A 16,836-nucleotide genomic window follows, 5' to 3' on the forward strand; every position below is an offset into this window, starting at 1 on the left:
AGACCTGCAACGGCCACTAACCTGCAGAATGCCTCCCAAAGCCCCCACTCCAGTCCGTAGGGGCTACACCAAGGATGACTTTGGCTCTTTCTCCCCCATAACCCTCCATCCTAATTCCCCGCAGAGCCTCCAGCCCACCTGCCCCAGCAACCTTCCTCATCTCCCAGTTCTGTGGAGCTCCCGCCCCCACCACCTACCCATTGGGGCTCCCGCGCTGCTGCGGCTGCTCTCCTGACTGGGAAAGTCCTGTGCGGTATGGGAAGGAGGCGACGGCGAGGACTTTTCTTTAAAAGTGTTCTCCTTGGCCGGACGCCAAGCCCTACCCAAGGACCTGGGCAGGAGCGGCAGAGGTACAAGCAGTGTCTCTCCACAGCAGCGAGCCAGGCGGGAGGAGTCGCTCTGAGCCTCAGGGCCGGGGGCAGGACTCTGCACCAGACCAGTGTGGAAACGCTGAGGGAAGAGAGTGTCCCTTATTCTGTCCCTTTAGCTGAAGGGAAATGGGAAGCACAGAAGACTGGAGCAGACATTAGGGCCTTCTTAAGGTTAGGTTAAGCGAATATTTTTAAGGGTAGAGAATGACCCCCAGGGTTGGGAGTGGGGGAAAGACCCTTAGAGGAAGAGGAGGAATGAAAAGAAGCCCTAGCAGTAATGAGAGAGATGGGGGGACATGGATACACAAATCAAGGGGCAATGTGAGAGACTACAGAGAGGGAATGAGGGGGGATAGAAAGCTGGGTGTGGGGAATGGGGAGAAATAATGGATAGGAGGGAGAAATGGATAGAGCAGTGGAAAGGTTGAACTGTTGGTGCAGTTGAGGGGTTGGAGAAATATTGCCACAGAACAAGAAGAAAGGAAGAGAGATGAGGCGGGTGTATGTGAAAAGGGAACCAGATAGAGATGAGGAGACAGATAAAGGAAGAGGGACTAACAGTGAAGTGAGGGATTCAAAAGTGAAAAAATAATCATGTGAGAGAAAGAGAAGGAGGGAGGAAGCAGAATTACAAAACATCATTTGAGTGAGACAAAGTGGGTGAGGTAATATCTTATACTGGACCAATTTCCGCTGGTGGAAGAGACAAACTTTCTAGCTACACAGAGCTCTTCAGGTCTGGAAAAAGTCAGACCTATTTCTATATGTAAAGAATGGCTCTGTGTAGCTTGAATGCTGGTCTCTTCCACCAACAGAGGTTGGTCCAATAAAAGATATTACCTCACCCACCTTGTCTCTCTCATATCCTGGGACCAACATGGCTACAATAACATTGCAAGCAAAATAAAATCTTGAAGAAACATGAGAGAGGAACAATTTTAGGGTGGCAGATAAAAACTCTCTAAACCTTTTTTATGGTACAAACCAAAAATTTGTCTGAGTGAAAATGTAGACACTGAAAAAAATTGGCAAGAAAATAAGAAAAAAGGGGAGAGTTGGCAGACAAAAGGAAGTACAAACATGGGAGCCTGTAAGTAGTCATTCTTTTTAATTTATGGGAAGTTTGATGTCAAATGTACGTATGTACATGCACAACACGCATGCACACACATGCACACACACACACACATTCAACGACATACATTTCTTTGTACTAGGCTTGTTGACTGATCACTGGGACTCTGTTGGGGCTCAGTCCTGGTTAGAAAATGCAAACAGTTCCTGCGCCAACAACCTGGTCAGTTTTGAAATTGGAACTAGAAAATATAAAATGTGTATTTGAGTAGATTATGCTTTAGTTTGACAACAGAGACACATTCACTTCTGAATATTCTTTTGGTTAGTCTTATCTTTTAAAAAGTTATTGCTCTACCTGCTTTTGATTTTGTCCTTTTGACTTAGCTAACTTTTAATTAGCATAACTCAATCTGAAAGTGCTGAGACAGTTGGTCACAATCTTTCTATCTTTCTCTTCCAGCATCTATGTTCACTTTTTAAAGCTTAAACCATGACATTTGAATAGTGAAATATGAAAACTAACGGCCAGTCTGCAATAACCTTAATTCCACAGAATAGTACCACAACTATACTTCACAAGTAGCACTTTTTACTTCAATGGAGTTACTTGTGGTGTAAGGTACTACTAAAAATAGTAAGGGTATCACAATCTGGCCATAGTTAGAGACCTCAGGCTAGGAAGGTAGAGATATGTTCTTTTTGTCCTAGTATTAATTTATCCTGGGTAAACTGGCACCAGAGATTGATGATGATGTTGTTTGTTTTGTTTTGTTTTTCCCAACCTTCTCCTCTTTCCCAAGTGTTAACTATTTCACTTCTGTACTGTTTCCTCTGATATTAGGCATATATGGCCAAGATTGGTTGCCTCAATTTAGGGGTACCCAATATGAGACACTTGAAACAGGCTTGATTTTCAGAAAATGCTGATCACACAACCTCTGAAAATCAGGCCTCTTTAAGGTGTCTCAGTATGGCCACCCAAAAACTGAGGTGTCCAAAGTAGTAGTCACTTTTGAAAATCATGGCCATTTAAAAAAAATTAACCCTTTTCTCAGTTGAAAAATGAATAGTGTCAATTAAGAATATAAGTACTTCTTCACACAATGCAATGTGGATCACATTGAAAGGGAATGTTGTGAAGGCCAAAACTATACCAGGGTTAAAAAACGAATTAGGTAAGTTCATGGACGATAGGTCCATCAATGGCTATTAACCAAGATAGTCAGGGACACAACCCCATGCTCTGGGTGTCCCTAGCCTCTGACCTCCAGAAGCTGGGAGTGGACAACAGGGGATATGATTGCCTGTTTTGTTCATTCCCTCTGAAGCACCTGGCCTGGCCATTGTCAGAAGACAGGATACTGGGCTATTGGTCAGACCCAATAAGACTGGTCTTATGTTGTACAAAAAAACATTAACTCACTTGCAACTACTTTAGTTTCCTGGCACTCAAAAATAGCTATGGAGTTTGCATTGAGCTAATGTCTTTGAGTATTGAGCTGAAGAATAATGAAAACATGTTTGTGGCTGCTGATGCTTGTGGTCTCTAATGATGACATATCTCTAGATACAATTTTTGTGGTTGTGAGTTACTGCTGCTTCTATAGCCTCGTCTATAAACTGCTAGTTAGTTTTAAGGGAAGCAAATCAACGTAATTCTGTGGGAATGTTGAGATTAGTATAGAAATATATGATATCCTGATGTGCACTGCAAAGCCAAATACAACTGATGTATAGACATGGACCTAGAAGATAAGGATATTTCAAAAAATAGCCATGTGCTTAAGTTGCTAGCAAGAGCTAAGCCACTGAATAGTAGTGCTAGCATCGGGAGCAGGCTGGGGAAGCAGCATATGACTACCCTGGCCCTTAAACTCTGAAGGTGTTTAGAAGGATTACAGAAACAGAACCATTGAGAGATTATGTTGTGCTAGATTTTCATGAAGGAGGAGGCAACTGCCATTTGAGGCTAGGAAGGCCTGCATGGTGGGGCTGCACCCTAGTGGGGTTTATGGACTCTGCATGACACACACACCTTCCCCTCATGCAGAATGGATTTAATAATTCTTATTTGACTTTTGAATAAGTTGTTTGTTTCTTGCGAGCTATTCAGTCAAAGGCAACTTGCCAAGAGCCTAAAGGCTACTCCCAATTAGCATAAAGTAAGGAGACTGCAGTCATTTTTAATATGGTGATTCAGCCTGTGATGATTACACGTCTCAAGCCACTTGGATCAACAGAGTATTTGTATGTTGCAAGCTGCAATAACTACAGAACGCACCTCGGTATTACAATGAGTGCTACTGTGAGCTACAGTATAGAGCTACAATGTACAGGCCCACCCTTGATTTAATTCAACTGGTTCTGATGGATTGCTCCATGTGTTTGTGTGGAGGTAACCTACTTGAAAGGAAACTCTGAACTCTGTCATAATGTTAATTACCCACATGGTCATTTGAATGACCTAAGCAATCAGTCTAGGGCTCTTACAAACCCATTTTATAAAAGTTTGCAGATTAAGACTCAAAGAATGAATGCATAGGATGGGACGTTTATATCATGCACCCCTGGAAAAAGCATTCAAAAATAAAAACCCAAACTAATTTAATATAGTCCTGAGAATTTGAGCAGTACATGGCTCCTTCAACATCTAAAGCAGCCAGAACGCACGAGCACTTCAAGTGACACAGCTTCATGCAACATGTGGACTGAAAACAAAATATATAGGACTTCTTTCTAACATGGCCTTGTTGACTAAGCCAGCAAAACAAGCAACCAACTAAGTGAGATGCCCAAGCCTCTAAAGGTTCAACCACATACAGAAATAATTTATCATGTACCATTTCTGAGCAATTAAAGAAAAAATAACATGCAATCAGGAATGCAATTTCTCTCCAGCCATTAGATATGGCCACTTACTCTTCCATGTGAACAAGGGTGAGTAATAATTGTTGCTATTTTCTATCAGGCTCTAAGCACACTAGAATAGGAAGTACGGAACCCCAGGTTCATCTGCTTAGATACAATTTATGGAAAAGCAAAGAAATCAATAGCTCCTCAGATATTTGTTTCTGAAAGTGCTAGGTAACTATGGAAAATGAAAGTGGGAGTTGGGTGAAATCAATTTTTGGTTAATAATTTAAGAGTATTGGGCTGCTGTTCATGATATCTTTGAACACCGAGAACTCCCTTTTTCATGGGATCCTTACAGCTGTAGGATTTATACAGACAATGGATCAAATTGTGCTCTCAGTTACGCTGGTGTAGCTGTGGAGTAATTCTATTGACATCTGTGGAGCTAAGTTAATTTGTATTTATGTCAGTTTCAGTGAGAGCAGAATATGGTCTAAAAGGATTTACATTTCCCACTTTGGCTCCTTTAACACAGTCGAAGAGGTGTACTGTATACCAATACTGTTAAAAGTAGTTTTCAATTAAAAAAAATTGCGGAAGCAACTTTACTTTGTCCTGCCTTGACCCTGACACCAAGAAAAGCAGGGCATTTTCAAGGTTGTGAGTAGGGTGTCATTTGCTATAAGGTGTGTGTCGGAGGAGGAAGTTGCTCTCCCTATCCCTGAATTTTCATAGCTGTTTGCCTGCTGGCACTACAGTGTCTTCCCTAGGCCTGTGGGGAAGCCTGGGCTGTGCCAGGACTCCTACTCGTTGTGTGGACAGGATCACTCCCTTGGTCCCACAAGCCAGACATGAAGCAGCAGTGGTGGCCTGGGATGGAGTGAATTGAGCCAGGCCCCAATCCCTACCAGGGGGCCGACCATTGGTTAGACACCCCCCTTCCTGGCCCATCACTTCTCCCTACCCCTAGCTGGCATGCCAACTCCCTGCCTCCCTCCAGAATGGGACCAACCTCTTAAACACCCCACCCCCAAGCAGCCACGGACTCAGTGGGGAGGTGCTATCACATCTTTGGCCTCCTCACCCCTCAGATTTTTCTGAAATGACTCCCCAGGTTGGGAGAGGACTTTTGAATGCTAGCACCAAAGAGAAGCAGAATCCCATGGAACTCAGAACCAACATGAGATTGGAAAGATTTGATGTAATTACTTTGGACAACATTAGGTTTCAAGATTGAAGTATGAATTACTCTTTGTGGTTACAAACTGTTAGAAGGTACAGTATGTGATTTTTGTAAAAGACTCTGTAGGTTTTAGTTACAAGTTAGTTCTCTCTAAAATGATATCCTGGCACAAACAGCATGTTCAGCTGCAGGGTGGAAATTTTCACTGATGGGTTACTTCAGTTTGTCATTAAATTAGGTGCCATAAAATATCACTCAGTTTTAACATTTATTAAAGTCAGTAAGATTGTTCTCTGTTTTCATGTCTCATCACAGGAAGGGACTTTAACATTTCAGAGAGGAGGGGGTTAATCTGTAAAGTGTTTTTTTTTAATATGCTAATTATTGTTCAAGAACTGACTCATTTTAAGGTGGACCAAGTCAGTCCCAGTATAAATCCAAGAGTATTACAGGAAATGAGGATAGTAATGTTAGTAATGTTTTCACTTATAATTTTAGAATATGTTCCATTTTTTTTAAAAGATTCTGTAGTTTTATGACTTAGCATTTTAGATTAAAAACTGACAATAATAAGCACAGAGAAAACACCAGGTTTGTAGATGTCAAGGCAAGGAGTGGGGTAAATTGGTAAGGTGCACTTGCAGGGTCTGATGTAAGTTCTGAGAACAAACAGAGGTAGGGGAATGCTTGTGGTTTCCTGGATTCTTTTCTAATTTTTCTCTTTGTAAGCAATAGCTGGTTTGACAAATCACTATTGCTGTGCTGTAAGAGAAAGGATATTTGTTTAAATAGCTGATTTGGACAGTGAGCTAATCCCATTATAGGCAGTGATGATGGATATCTATACAAGTATTTCTATGGCCCCCATCACTGCAATAACTGAACAGCCTCCACCCCCAAGCATTTATGGATTTATCCTCACAAGTGTTATTGTCACCATTTTACAGATAGGAAACAGCAGAAGAGAGAAATTAAGTGATTTGTCCAACAAAGCCTTACACATAATGGACACCCTTTCTAGTACAACTGATGCATTCAGCAAAGAGTGGGAACATTATTTTACTACAACTAGAAAAGAAGATACAATGGACTCTTCTATGGTCATCCACTACCATAAAATTAGTTTGCATTTTGTTCTTTGCAAGACATACACAAGGTTACCAGAGCCAGTTAAGTTAATTGTATTTAACTGTTAGCTTGCATAGTTATTAAAAAGGGCGCTATTGCAGCAAATAGCATAAAATAGCAAAGTGGAATCTGCCTTGAGCTTTATTTAATGCAATACAGACTAGCCGTAGCAGCCAAGTTTTGTGTAGCCCCATGTGTGTCACTTTATGTAAATTGTTTAAGAAGCTCATTTGCATAGCTTCAACTAAGTTATATATAACCATATGGTAACAGGGTGTACTGACTCTTTAAGCCAAGGCTCCATGGTCAACAGGAGCATTGGAGTTGTGTATGAACTGTGGGGTTGCGATGATGGACATTGTGTTTAGGACACTGAGGACTACTTTGAATTACTTTGGGCTACTGATCCAGTTTCAGGGGAGGGCTGATGATTACCCTGAGAAAAACTATAGGCCACTTCTGTAGGCCCCGATGAGATAGCGACATGGAAACACCTCTGGCCACAAGAGGGAGCCAGGCGAATGTGTCCTCACTACACATACACTCCGTCTTTAACAAATATTGTGTGGATATAGTGTTTGTGCAGGCCTGGTGAACGAAACCATTGCTTTTATTCACAGGGCAGCAACAGGGCAAGCTTCCCATACATACTTTCATGCCAGTGTTCCTCAACCTTGATATGGAGGGAATTTCTTCTAACGGGCCATTTGGTCTCTAAGGCTCATGATGTTCCTGGCCTCTCTGGTAAAGTCTTCCAATTAGCACAAAGTGTGGTGGTGCATTTGTGGGAGCTAGAGCTAAGACCCACTCATTTCATATAGAGGTCAACTAACATTCATTAGATGGGATTTTTAATTCCTGTTGACTTAATCTGGATTCATATGGGTGACCTACAGCTGACAGGCCCTGTAGAACATTAGCAATGTTGTCCTAAGGAACCCAATAAGTACTAATGTTACACCCTGGAGAATGAGACTCACTTTCTGGAAAGTCACTTTTATTAATCAAATTCTGACCTTTTTTGAACTTTCACAGGTAGAGTCCTCTTGTCTCTGGTGTAATGAGCAAAGTCTCCCTCATACTGCTCAGTCTCCTTCAGACAAACCCAATAATAAATATCATAGCCTGTTCTTAAAAAGGACAGCTATCAGTAACCAAAATGAAAATACTTCAAATATAACAATTAAACATATTTAAAATACAATGTTTTGCAATATAAAATCATTTTAACAGTTATGCAATTAAAAAAATTAATCATGATTAATCGAATGATTAAAAAAATTAATTGCACAAATAATCACGCTGTTAATAATAGAATACCATTTATTAAATATTTTTGGATGTTTTCCACATTTTCAAACATATTTATTTCAATTTCAACACAGAATACAAAGTATACAGTGCTCACTTTATATTTATATTTTATTATAAATATTGGCACTGTAAAAATAAAAGAAATAGTATTTTTCAATTCACATAATACAAGTACTGTAGTGCAATCTCTTTATCATGAAAGTTGAACATAGAAATGTAGAATTATGCACAAAAACAACCCTGTATTCAAAAATAAAACAACGTCAAACTTTAGAGCCTACAAGTCCACTCAGGCCTACTTCTTGTTCAGCCAGTTGCTCAGACAAAAAAGTTTGTTTAGATGTGCAGGAGACAATGTTGCCCGCTTCTTGTTTACAATGTCACCTGAAAGTGAGAACAGGCATTCTCATGGCACTGTTGTAGCCATTTACATGCCAGATGTGCTAAAGATTCATATGTCCCTTTGTACTTCAACCACCATTCCAGAGGATGTGTCCATGCTGATGACGGATTCTGCTCGATAACGATCCAAAGCAGTGCAGTCCAACATGTTCATTTTCATTATCTGAGTCAGATGTCACCAGCAGAAGGTTGATTTTCTTTTTTGGTGGTTTGGGTTCTGTAGTTTCTGTATTGGACTGTTGCACTGCTAGTGTTCTACAGAGCCTGTCAGCTGTAGGTCACTCATATGAAAGTGTTCTTAAAATGAACAACATGCTGCATCATCATCCGAGACTCCTATAACATGAAATATATGGCAGAATGAGGGTAAAACACAGAGCAAGAGACATACAATTGTTCAGGTGTTCAGTTACGAATTTAATTAATGCATTATTTTTTTAACAAGTATCATCAACATGGAAGCATGTCCTCTGGAAAGGTGGCCAAAGCTTGAAGCGACATACAAATGTTTAGCATAGCTGGTATGTAAATATCCTGCAATGCCGGCTACAAAAGTGCCAGGCGAACGCCTGTTCTCACTTTCAGGTGATATTGTAATTAAGAAGTGGGCAGCGTTATTTCCCGTGAATGTAAACAAACTTGTTGTCTTAGCAATTGGCTGAACAAGAAGTAGGATTGAGTGGACTTGTAGGCACTAAAGTTTTACTTTTCTTGTTTTTGAGTGTCGTTATGTAACAAAAAAAATCTACATTTGTAAATTGCACTTTCACAATAAAGAGATTGCACAACAGTACTTGTATGAGGTGAATTGAAAAATACTATTTCTTTTATCATTTTTACAGTGCAAATATTTGTAATAAAAATAATATAAAGTAAGCACTGTATACTTTGCATTCTGTGTTGTAATTGAAATCAATATATTTGAAAATGTAGAAAAACATCCAAAAATATTTAATACATTTCAATTGGTATTTTATTGTTTAACAGTGCGATTAAAACTGTGATTAATCATGGTTAATTTTTTTAAATCGTGATTAATTTTTTTGAGTTAATCACATGAGTTAACTGCAATTAATCAACAGCCTTAACAATTATCCCAGGGACCTCATATTAACATATATGGGTTTGAATTCTCAACCTTCATATTCACAGCACAAACCTCTTCAATTGCAGCTATAAGAGTGAAGATGGGGGAAGATATGTTGTTAGCCTCTATGAGGACGATTGCATAAACGGAGAAAACACATACACTACCACTGAATTACACAACTATTTGTGAATTAGCACTAGAATGTTGGGTACCAGGATTCCAGTGTTCTCTCCATAACCCTGGGAACAGAGTATGGTAGTGGCTAGAGACAAAATTGCCAAGTGTAACGACACTTATGTCTGGGTCATCTGCAGGGGCTGAACCTGGGATCTCTGGCTCTAAAATGGGTGAATCATAATTATATCTCCCCTAAGGGATTCTTAATAGTTGTGATGTATAGCAAAACATTAAGAGTTGTCAGGAGAAGAGCTGGAATTAGAAGTCATGGGCTCTTATCTCATAGCTCATCACACCTTTCCCTGGATTAAAGGGTATTGTGTGAACAAGTCTGTTTTCCTCCTTTCTCCCAGACTTCTCTGATTGTGCAGGAACGTATGAATATCACATGAAATGCGTGCCACCCATCAAGTCTGACTAGCATGCTTATAATGGAAATTGATGGTTTATATGCTCCAATAAATAAATGAATTGTTAAAGAATGTGAGGCACTGGCAAATAAATTAGGGAAATAGTTGTGGTGTGCACGTATAATGCCACCAAGCACTAGAACTTTAACTTGTGTGAGGCAGCATAGCTCTTTTGCCTTCAGCAGAGCTACATTACTTCACACAGCTGCGAATCTGGCCACAAGTATCTTCTTGGAGTTTCTCTTTAAGAAACAAAGGCACAAAGCAGACCATTTCAATTTCAACAGCACTGAATCTGAAAAAGAAATGGACATGTATTTTCAAATGAGCCAGGAAGTTTTCTCTCAGAATTTTCATCATGGTGTTATTGCAAACAACTTAGACTAATATGGTACCAGCCCTGAACCTTGGTATGGAGGTTAGGGAGTATATACCCCAAACCTCTCTGGTATGTAAGCACTTCAGTTCACTGGAGGTACATTGGAGGTTCCCCAAAAAGGTATTGCTTGAATGAATGTCACATATTTGATTTTTCATGTGGTTCATATTGTTATTCTGTCATTGCCTCAAAAATTGTCATCCTTTATAAAGGATCCTACTAGGGTACTTCTTCCTGACAAAAATGCAAAATTGTAAGGCACCTTGCTATGTAGATTCTTGACTTAGAAATGTGGTGGCTGTTTGTGTGGATTAAGATTATTGAAAACATTGTCACAAGTGCAGTATAAAATGAAAAATCTAAAAACTCCTAAATTATTCACTCCTTTGGTCATGTATATATTTTTAATGCATTCTGCACAATTCTTTACACACCCACAATGGTAAACAATGAAGACTGCAACTGTAATATTACTTAGAAATATGAAGTGACATTTGTTTCTCAGGGATCCCATAAAAAGGAACAACATAAAACAAGGTAAGCCACTGTTTATAGTTTATAAACAAGCAGCAATAGGCTAAATTAATCGGACACACTCAACTTAAAAAAATCCAAAAATGTTTCACCTACTTTTCTTTACAAGTATCACCCAAGATCACCAAAACTGAAATGTTAGAGATTCGCCCCTTCCCCCCAGTTTGTTTATTTGATTTGAACTTGTTTTATGTATGATCATTTTCACTTCAATGGTACTTTATTAGCATGATAAGATATAAGGCTTGCCAATGGGGAAAAAGACAGATGCATGCAGGTCTCTGTCAGAGATAGGTGAAATCTGCCAGAGATGAGACTCCAGACTATGTGGTTTTATCCTGTATCCATTTTTCATTCCTGATTTAGTAGCAGATTGGTGTGTAGCTTGCTGCTATCTTTGCTAGCTCTTGTTTTTCTCCTATAATTAGGCAGTTTTTCTGCATCAGTTTTTCATGAAAAACATTTTATAATTTCTGATAATATGAGGAAATTCTCACATTCCCTTGTATTTTGGACACTGGAGTAGAAACTGTTTCTCTTTCTCAGCCTCTTCTCTGTCAGAGTGATTTTACAGTCATTTTGTCACTGACTTTGGACTGTAGTTTGTGCATCCCCTTTTTCACCTCTTGGCTTCAGTCACAGGTTTTGTATTTAGTGAGAGTCTGGCTTTGTTTTCACAGTTAGATAGGCTGCTAGTGTGAAAGTTTTGTTCTAGGGATCTGTAGCAAATATAAATTGTTGCTGTTTTTTATTTGTTCCCCCAGTGGCTCAAAGATGGGTGTTTTAGGTGTCAATTTACAATCTTGAGCATGTTTTGGTTTTGGATATAGTTCTCTGTTATTTACAGTTGTTGAATCCAGAGAATGGATTTAATTTTTGATCCTCAAGGTCAGTCCATCGGACTTAGAGGCCAACCACCAACTAGATGTCAGGATGTTGGATGCAGGGACATGACGAGGCTGGGCTTCATGGAGGAACAAGCAATGGGCAGGAATGAATTGCAACTCTGCATATGCTCCCCATGTCTACAAAGATGTTTTGGGATACAGAGAGAGAGAGAGTTTTTTTGCAATGGAGGGAGTGTTTGCTATTTTGGCTGAGATGGAATTAGAAATTGAATGGATTTTTCTGTCTGTTGGTTAGTAGTGGGAATCAATCCACTTCTGATCTGTAACCATTGTTGCTGGAGAGCCTATTGGGTAACCCCCTGGCCCCCCACTCATTTTACTTTCAGATAGCGGAATGGGTTGGATTATACTGTCAAATAGTTTTACAGGAGGGTAGTATTTATCTAGTAGTTTGCTTATGGTATATGGTGTAATGCCCCACAGTGCATTATCTTGTAATATTTTTATATCCAGACTGAAGTTCCATGATGTATTTGTTATGAGACTCAGGTATGCATAATCTAGGGCATGTTCAGTTTTCATATTACTGTAATAACAGTTTAAAAGACAAAATATACTAATTTCCCCCTGTTTGGGTGAGCCTTTCACCTAGCAACAGGGAAAGAACCAGGGCAGGTATAAGTGTCTGAAGCAACTTATGTTAACTCATATTGGGAAAACGACTAGATTTCAACTTGATGAATTAGGACATTCAGAAGAGTATTCTCAGGGCAAAAACAATAAGACAGTGGAATTCAGACTGAACCCATGGGAGAAGCTGTGAGCTAATCTATGTCTGATGGAATTCATCTGGCTTTCTGGGCACCTAAACTGCCCCTGGCTCAAAGGTACTCTGATTCTGAATAGCAATGTATTCTGCCATTGGTACTTTTATTCATTCAGCGCAGCAATAGCATATTCATTGTCAATTTAAGATTACATTGTTAGTGAAATCCAAATCTCCTCTCTCTTCATCCAATCAGTGTTATTGTGCACAGAAACCCTGGTACTGTTCCCTGAAAGGAACAGATGTACTGAGTAGCCATAGAACACAGGAATAACTGTTGGGAGACCAGGGGGAGGGTTCAGATCTGGAGTCTGGAGCCCTGGACTGGGACCTGCATTTGGGTTAACCTCTCTTCCCCTCTATAGCAGTCGGATGAGGAACAGAAGACCCAACAGCTCCCTCAGTATGTTGAGGGTCAGCAGTAGATTAAGGAGAAGGAATAGGGGGCTATCTGATGGCTTAGGTCCAGTGAACCTTAGGGAGATTATTAGTATTTCTATTATCGTAGTGCCTAGGAGCTCTAGTCATGGACTATGCTAAATATGCAGAAATGTCAGCATCAACATGGGTAGGGACTTTAATGTGTGCTGTAGGTTCTAGGTTAACAGCTGACCAAAGGTATTAAGAAAAGATTCCTTGTGATTCAGCCACTCTTCTTTCCTGTCCAATCATTCCTCGTCCCGTACATTCTGAAAATGACACCAGACTTGAACTTTCATTTGTCTGCTTACCTCACCAATGTTTTCAAGCAGATGCTGATTCTATCTCTGTTTGTTGTTCTGTTATCTCTTCTCATAAGAGTAAAAAAATGAAAAGTCAATACCTGTGTTTTATTAACTTGAGGATGGGCTGGGTGCCATCTTTACATTTAAACATTGTAGGGAAAAATGCATACACAGACTTAACCTGAGGTTCCTTTCCCTTCATCTGTGCTCGGCTGACAGGGCTGGCTAGACTGCAGCAGAGTCTCAAACAGCATAGCTGGACCTCTGGTGCTGCATCTTTCCCCTCCTCCTCCTCTTCATCCTTGCTGTTCACAGCAGGGATCTCTGTCTCAGGCTCCTTTGAGGTATCCATGGTGGTCTGTGGGGTCTCCAACATGCAGCTGCTCCTTGTAAAAGCAGCAGGTCTGTGACTCAGCATCAGATCAGTTGTTGCCTTCCATGGCCTTCTGATATGCCTGCTGAAGTTCCTTCACTTTCAAGCAGCCCTGCTGCTGATCCCCATCATGCCCTTTTGCCTGCATTCTCTGTGCAATCTTTTCATCGACGCCCACATTTCTCTGCCTGGTCTGTAGCTGTGCCTGCACAACCTCTTCTCCCCACAGGCCCAAGAGATCCAATACCTCCAGTCTGCTCCAGGCAGGAGCATGTTTAGTGCGTGAGGCCAGCATGGTTAGCTGGGCAGTTGCATACAAGGGAGAACTGCTAGGTGTGCTTGCCAAGGGGGCAATCCGGAAAAGGCATTTTAAAAATATTCAGGGATTTTTTTACGGGGAGGTGGCTTCCAGTATCCAGGACCTCTGGGCAGTTTTGTTGACAACTGTGACCAGAGCTGTCACTGTTGAGCATTGTGGGACAGCTGCTGGAGGGTTGTTAAGGTTGACATAAGTCACGTGGTGTCTAGTCACGCAAGGCATCGACCTCAGTAGGATGACCAGGACTCAATGCTGTTTGGGGAGGTAGTCTTACTGCATCATCTTAACAGGGCACTTACATCAGCTAGAGACAAATTTGAGTGTAGACACATGCACAGATAGGTTGACGCAAGATGACTTATGTTGACCTACCTTTGTAGCATAGACCAGGCCCAGCATCTGGTTGGGAATGCTAATTGGATGGTTAGGCTTTCCTGCAGATGTCTGTGTCCAAACAGTGAAACACTAAATAGCTGTGACCTCATCAGTGAAACTCTAAAATAATGCCTTCATCTATTTACTATGCTAAATGAAGGTGTGTGGAGAAAAAAGGGAGGATAAAGATAAAAAGGCACTATGGGTATGGGGTTAAGAGAGTCATTCTGAGGAGGAGACAGAGAAAGGAGAAAATGACAATTTTACATTGTCTTCTCCCCTCAAAGTACAAGTGAAAAGCTAGTGAGTGCTGGTTCAATGTGCCAAATATAGATTTCATAAAATACAGTCAATCAAATTGGCTAGTAACGGGTGTTGAAAAAGACAGCTGGGCTCCTGGGAATAGGATAGAAAGGGATGCAAACAGTCCAAGGTACATAAAAAAAAAAGAGAGAGAGACAGTAAAATACGAATATATATAACATAGTAAACGTAAGAGAGTACTTATAATACTTTTCCCTATGATTTTATCATTTTTAATAGGAAGTACTTTTCCTAATGGAAGGAAGCACTACAGAAACCTCCCAAATGTTTTTAAATGAAATGTAAAATTAATTAGTTATGTTCTAATACCAATGAACTACAGTAGGTTGTATTAAATAGGCTATTAGTGCACTTCTCTGGTGGTTGCAGGCACTCAGTCTTTGGCCTCATACCACACATTGTATTCAAGAAATGCACTGATACCCTACGAATGTGCATTCTTTTGTCTTATTATTGTAATAGGCTGGGTATGAACTGGGACTCTAGACACCTGGTTCTGACATTGGTTTGCTATCTAACCTTGTGTAAATCAAGCTGTTAGGCTATGAGTTTCCCAATATGCAAAATAAGGACAATCACATTTTATCTACCTCATAGGAATGTTATGAATCTTAACTCAAGTATTAAGGCCAATCACTGACAGAGTGGGACAGAACTAAAGAATTCCTGGCTCATAGCCTTGTACTTGTCCTTTTAGAACATGGGGGCTCCAGTATCTTATTCTAAAGGACATTTTTATACTTTTAAAAAATAAATTACTTCAAATGCATATAGGTTACTGAAAAGTTCAAAAGAAATATGTAATTATATGACTTTGCTTGAACTGTCCAATGATACCAATGGTGAGTTGGTAATGCAGAGAGCGACTGCCCTCCAGATTCTTCAGTCTGTAGTATTTTTTGCACTCCAGTGACACTAGTGATCATTAGTGACCTATTTTCTCTTCTTTTTTAGTGGAGATGGAAAAAAAAACAGGTCAGATTAAAACAAAAAAAAATTGAGACCCCCCCCATAGCTAGTATTTTTGCTTATATCTCAATTCAAATCTTTTTTTTTTTTTTTAGTTTTGACCATATTCTTTTAGCTTTGGTTTTATTTTCTTCATGTTCACTTGCCTCTCTCTCATTCTGGACCTGAATCTGCATGGTGCTGAGCATCCTTAACTGCCACTGAAGTCAATGAGAGTTGGGGGTACTCACTACCTTGCAAAATTTGACTATCTGGTTGGTACAAGATGCACCAAATCTCCATCTCAATGGCTATTCTCTTCAATATTTTCATCCCAACTTTTCCCTCATGAGACACCTAGTTGACAGACCTGATGATGTCAGGTAAACATTTGAACTTTTGGGTGCGTCCTACCTTTTGAGGGTCACTCTGAGTTCTCTTTAAACAAGGTGCTATTATATTAGTCCAACTATTACCTCTGTGCAATACATTGAAACTGGTTTACTGGGCACTGCACCAAACTCCTTAAGTAAGTATTTTCTGAACTTATGTAACCAGTGTTGCAAGATGAATCATGTTGTTATAAGCAGGACAGCACACATTCAGGTGTAACTTTTGGACCTGCTTTTTGTATTTTGATCAATGTAACTCTCTAAATGTGATCACCTAAAAGAATTGTCTCAAATTGAGTCAATTTTAAGTAGAAACATTGAGATATTATGATTTGTATTCACATAATTATTCTGTGCCATGGCAGGTAGTGCTATGTTGGTTAACTGAATTATATATTTCCCACTTAAAATAATGAATGCACACGATGCAAAAATAATTATGATGTTATAAGATGTTTAGCACATTTATTAAAGGGAAAATACGAGTTTGGATGCTTTAATGGAGAAGGAGACGGGGAAATTGCTATGCAAAATGCTATTCACAATCTAACATAACATCAAGAAGACAAAACAGAAATAATAGAGGGAATCTTGTAGCTTGACTTCAGGTCATCTGATTTGGATGCTGAGAGTATTTCAGTGTCCAGAGATGTATTCCTTAGTTTGGAAAACCTACCATTAGATATTCAAGAACCTGTGACTGCTAGAAGTCGATATTGGCCATGTTGACAGTTTGGGGGCAGATGTCCACTTCTGAAATTGATTATACATAATATCACCGTTCACTC

At 39.9% G+C, this 16,836-nt stretch overlaps 1 protein-coding gene across 1 annotated transcript in view; it reads right to left on the minus strand.

Moving 5' to 3' along the window:
• Positions 1-13,669, minus strand: part of SLC15A1 (solute carrier family 15 member 1) — a 53,995-nt gene extending 40,326 nt beyond the window's left edge. Inside the window, exon 1 of the mRNA XM_048823035.2 lies at positions 13,567-13,669. Coding sequence (XP_048678992.1) covers positions 13,567-13,669 — 103 coding nt within the window. The remainder of the gene's footprint in view (positions 1-13,566) is intronic.
• Between the last annotated feature and the right edge of the window lie 3,167 nt (positions 13,670-16,836).

Source organism: Caretta caretta, chromosome 1, assembly GCF_965140235.1.
Source record: "Caretta caretta isolate rCarCar2 chromosome 1, rCarCar1.hap1, whole genome shotgun sequence".
Lineage (NCBI taxonomy): Eukaryota > Metazoa > Chordata > Testudines > Cheloniidae > Caretta > Caretta caretta.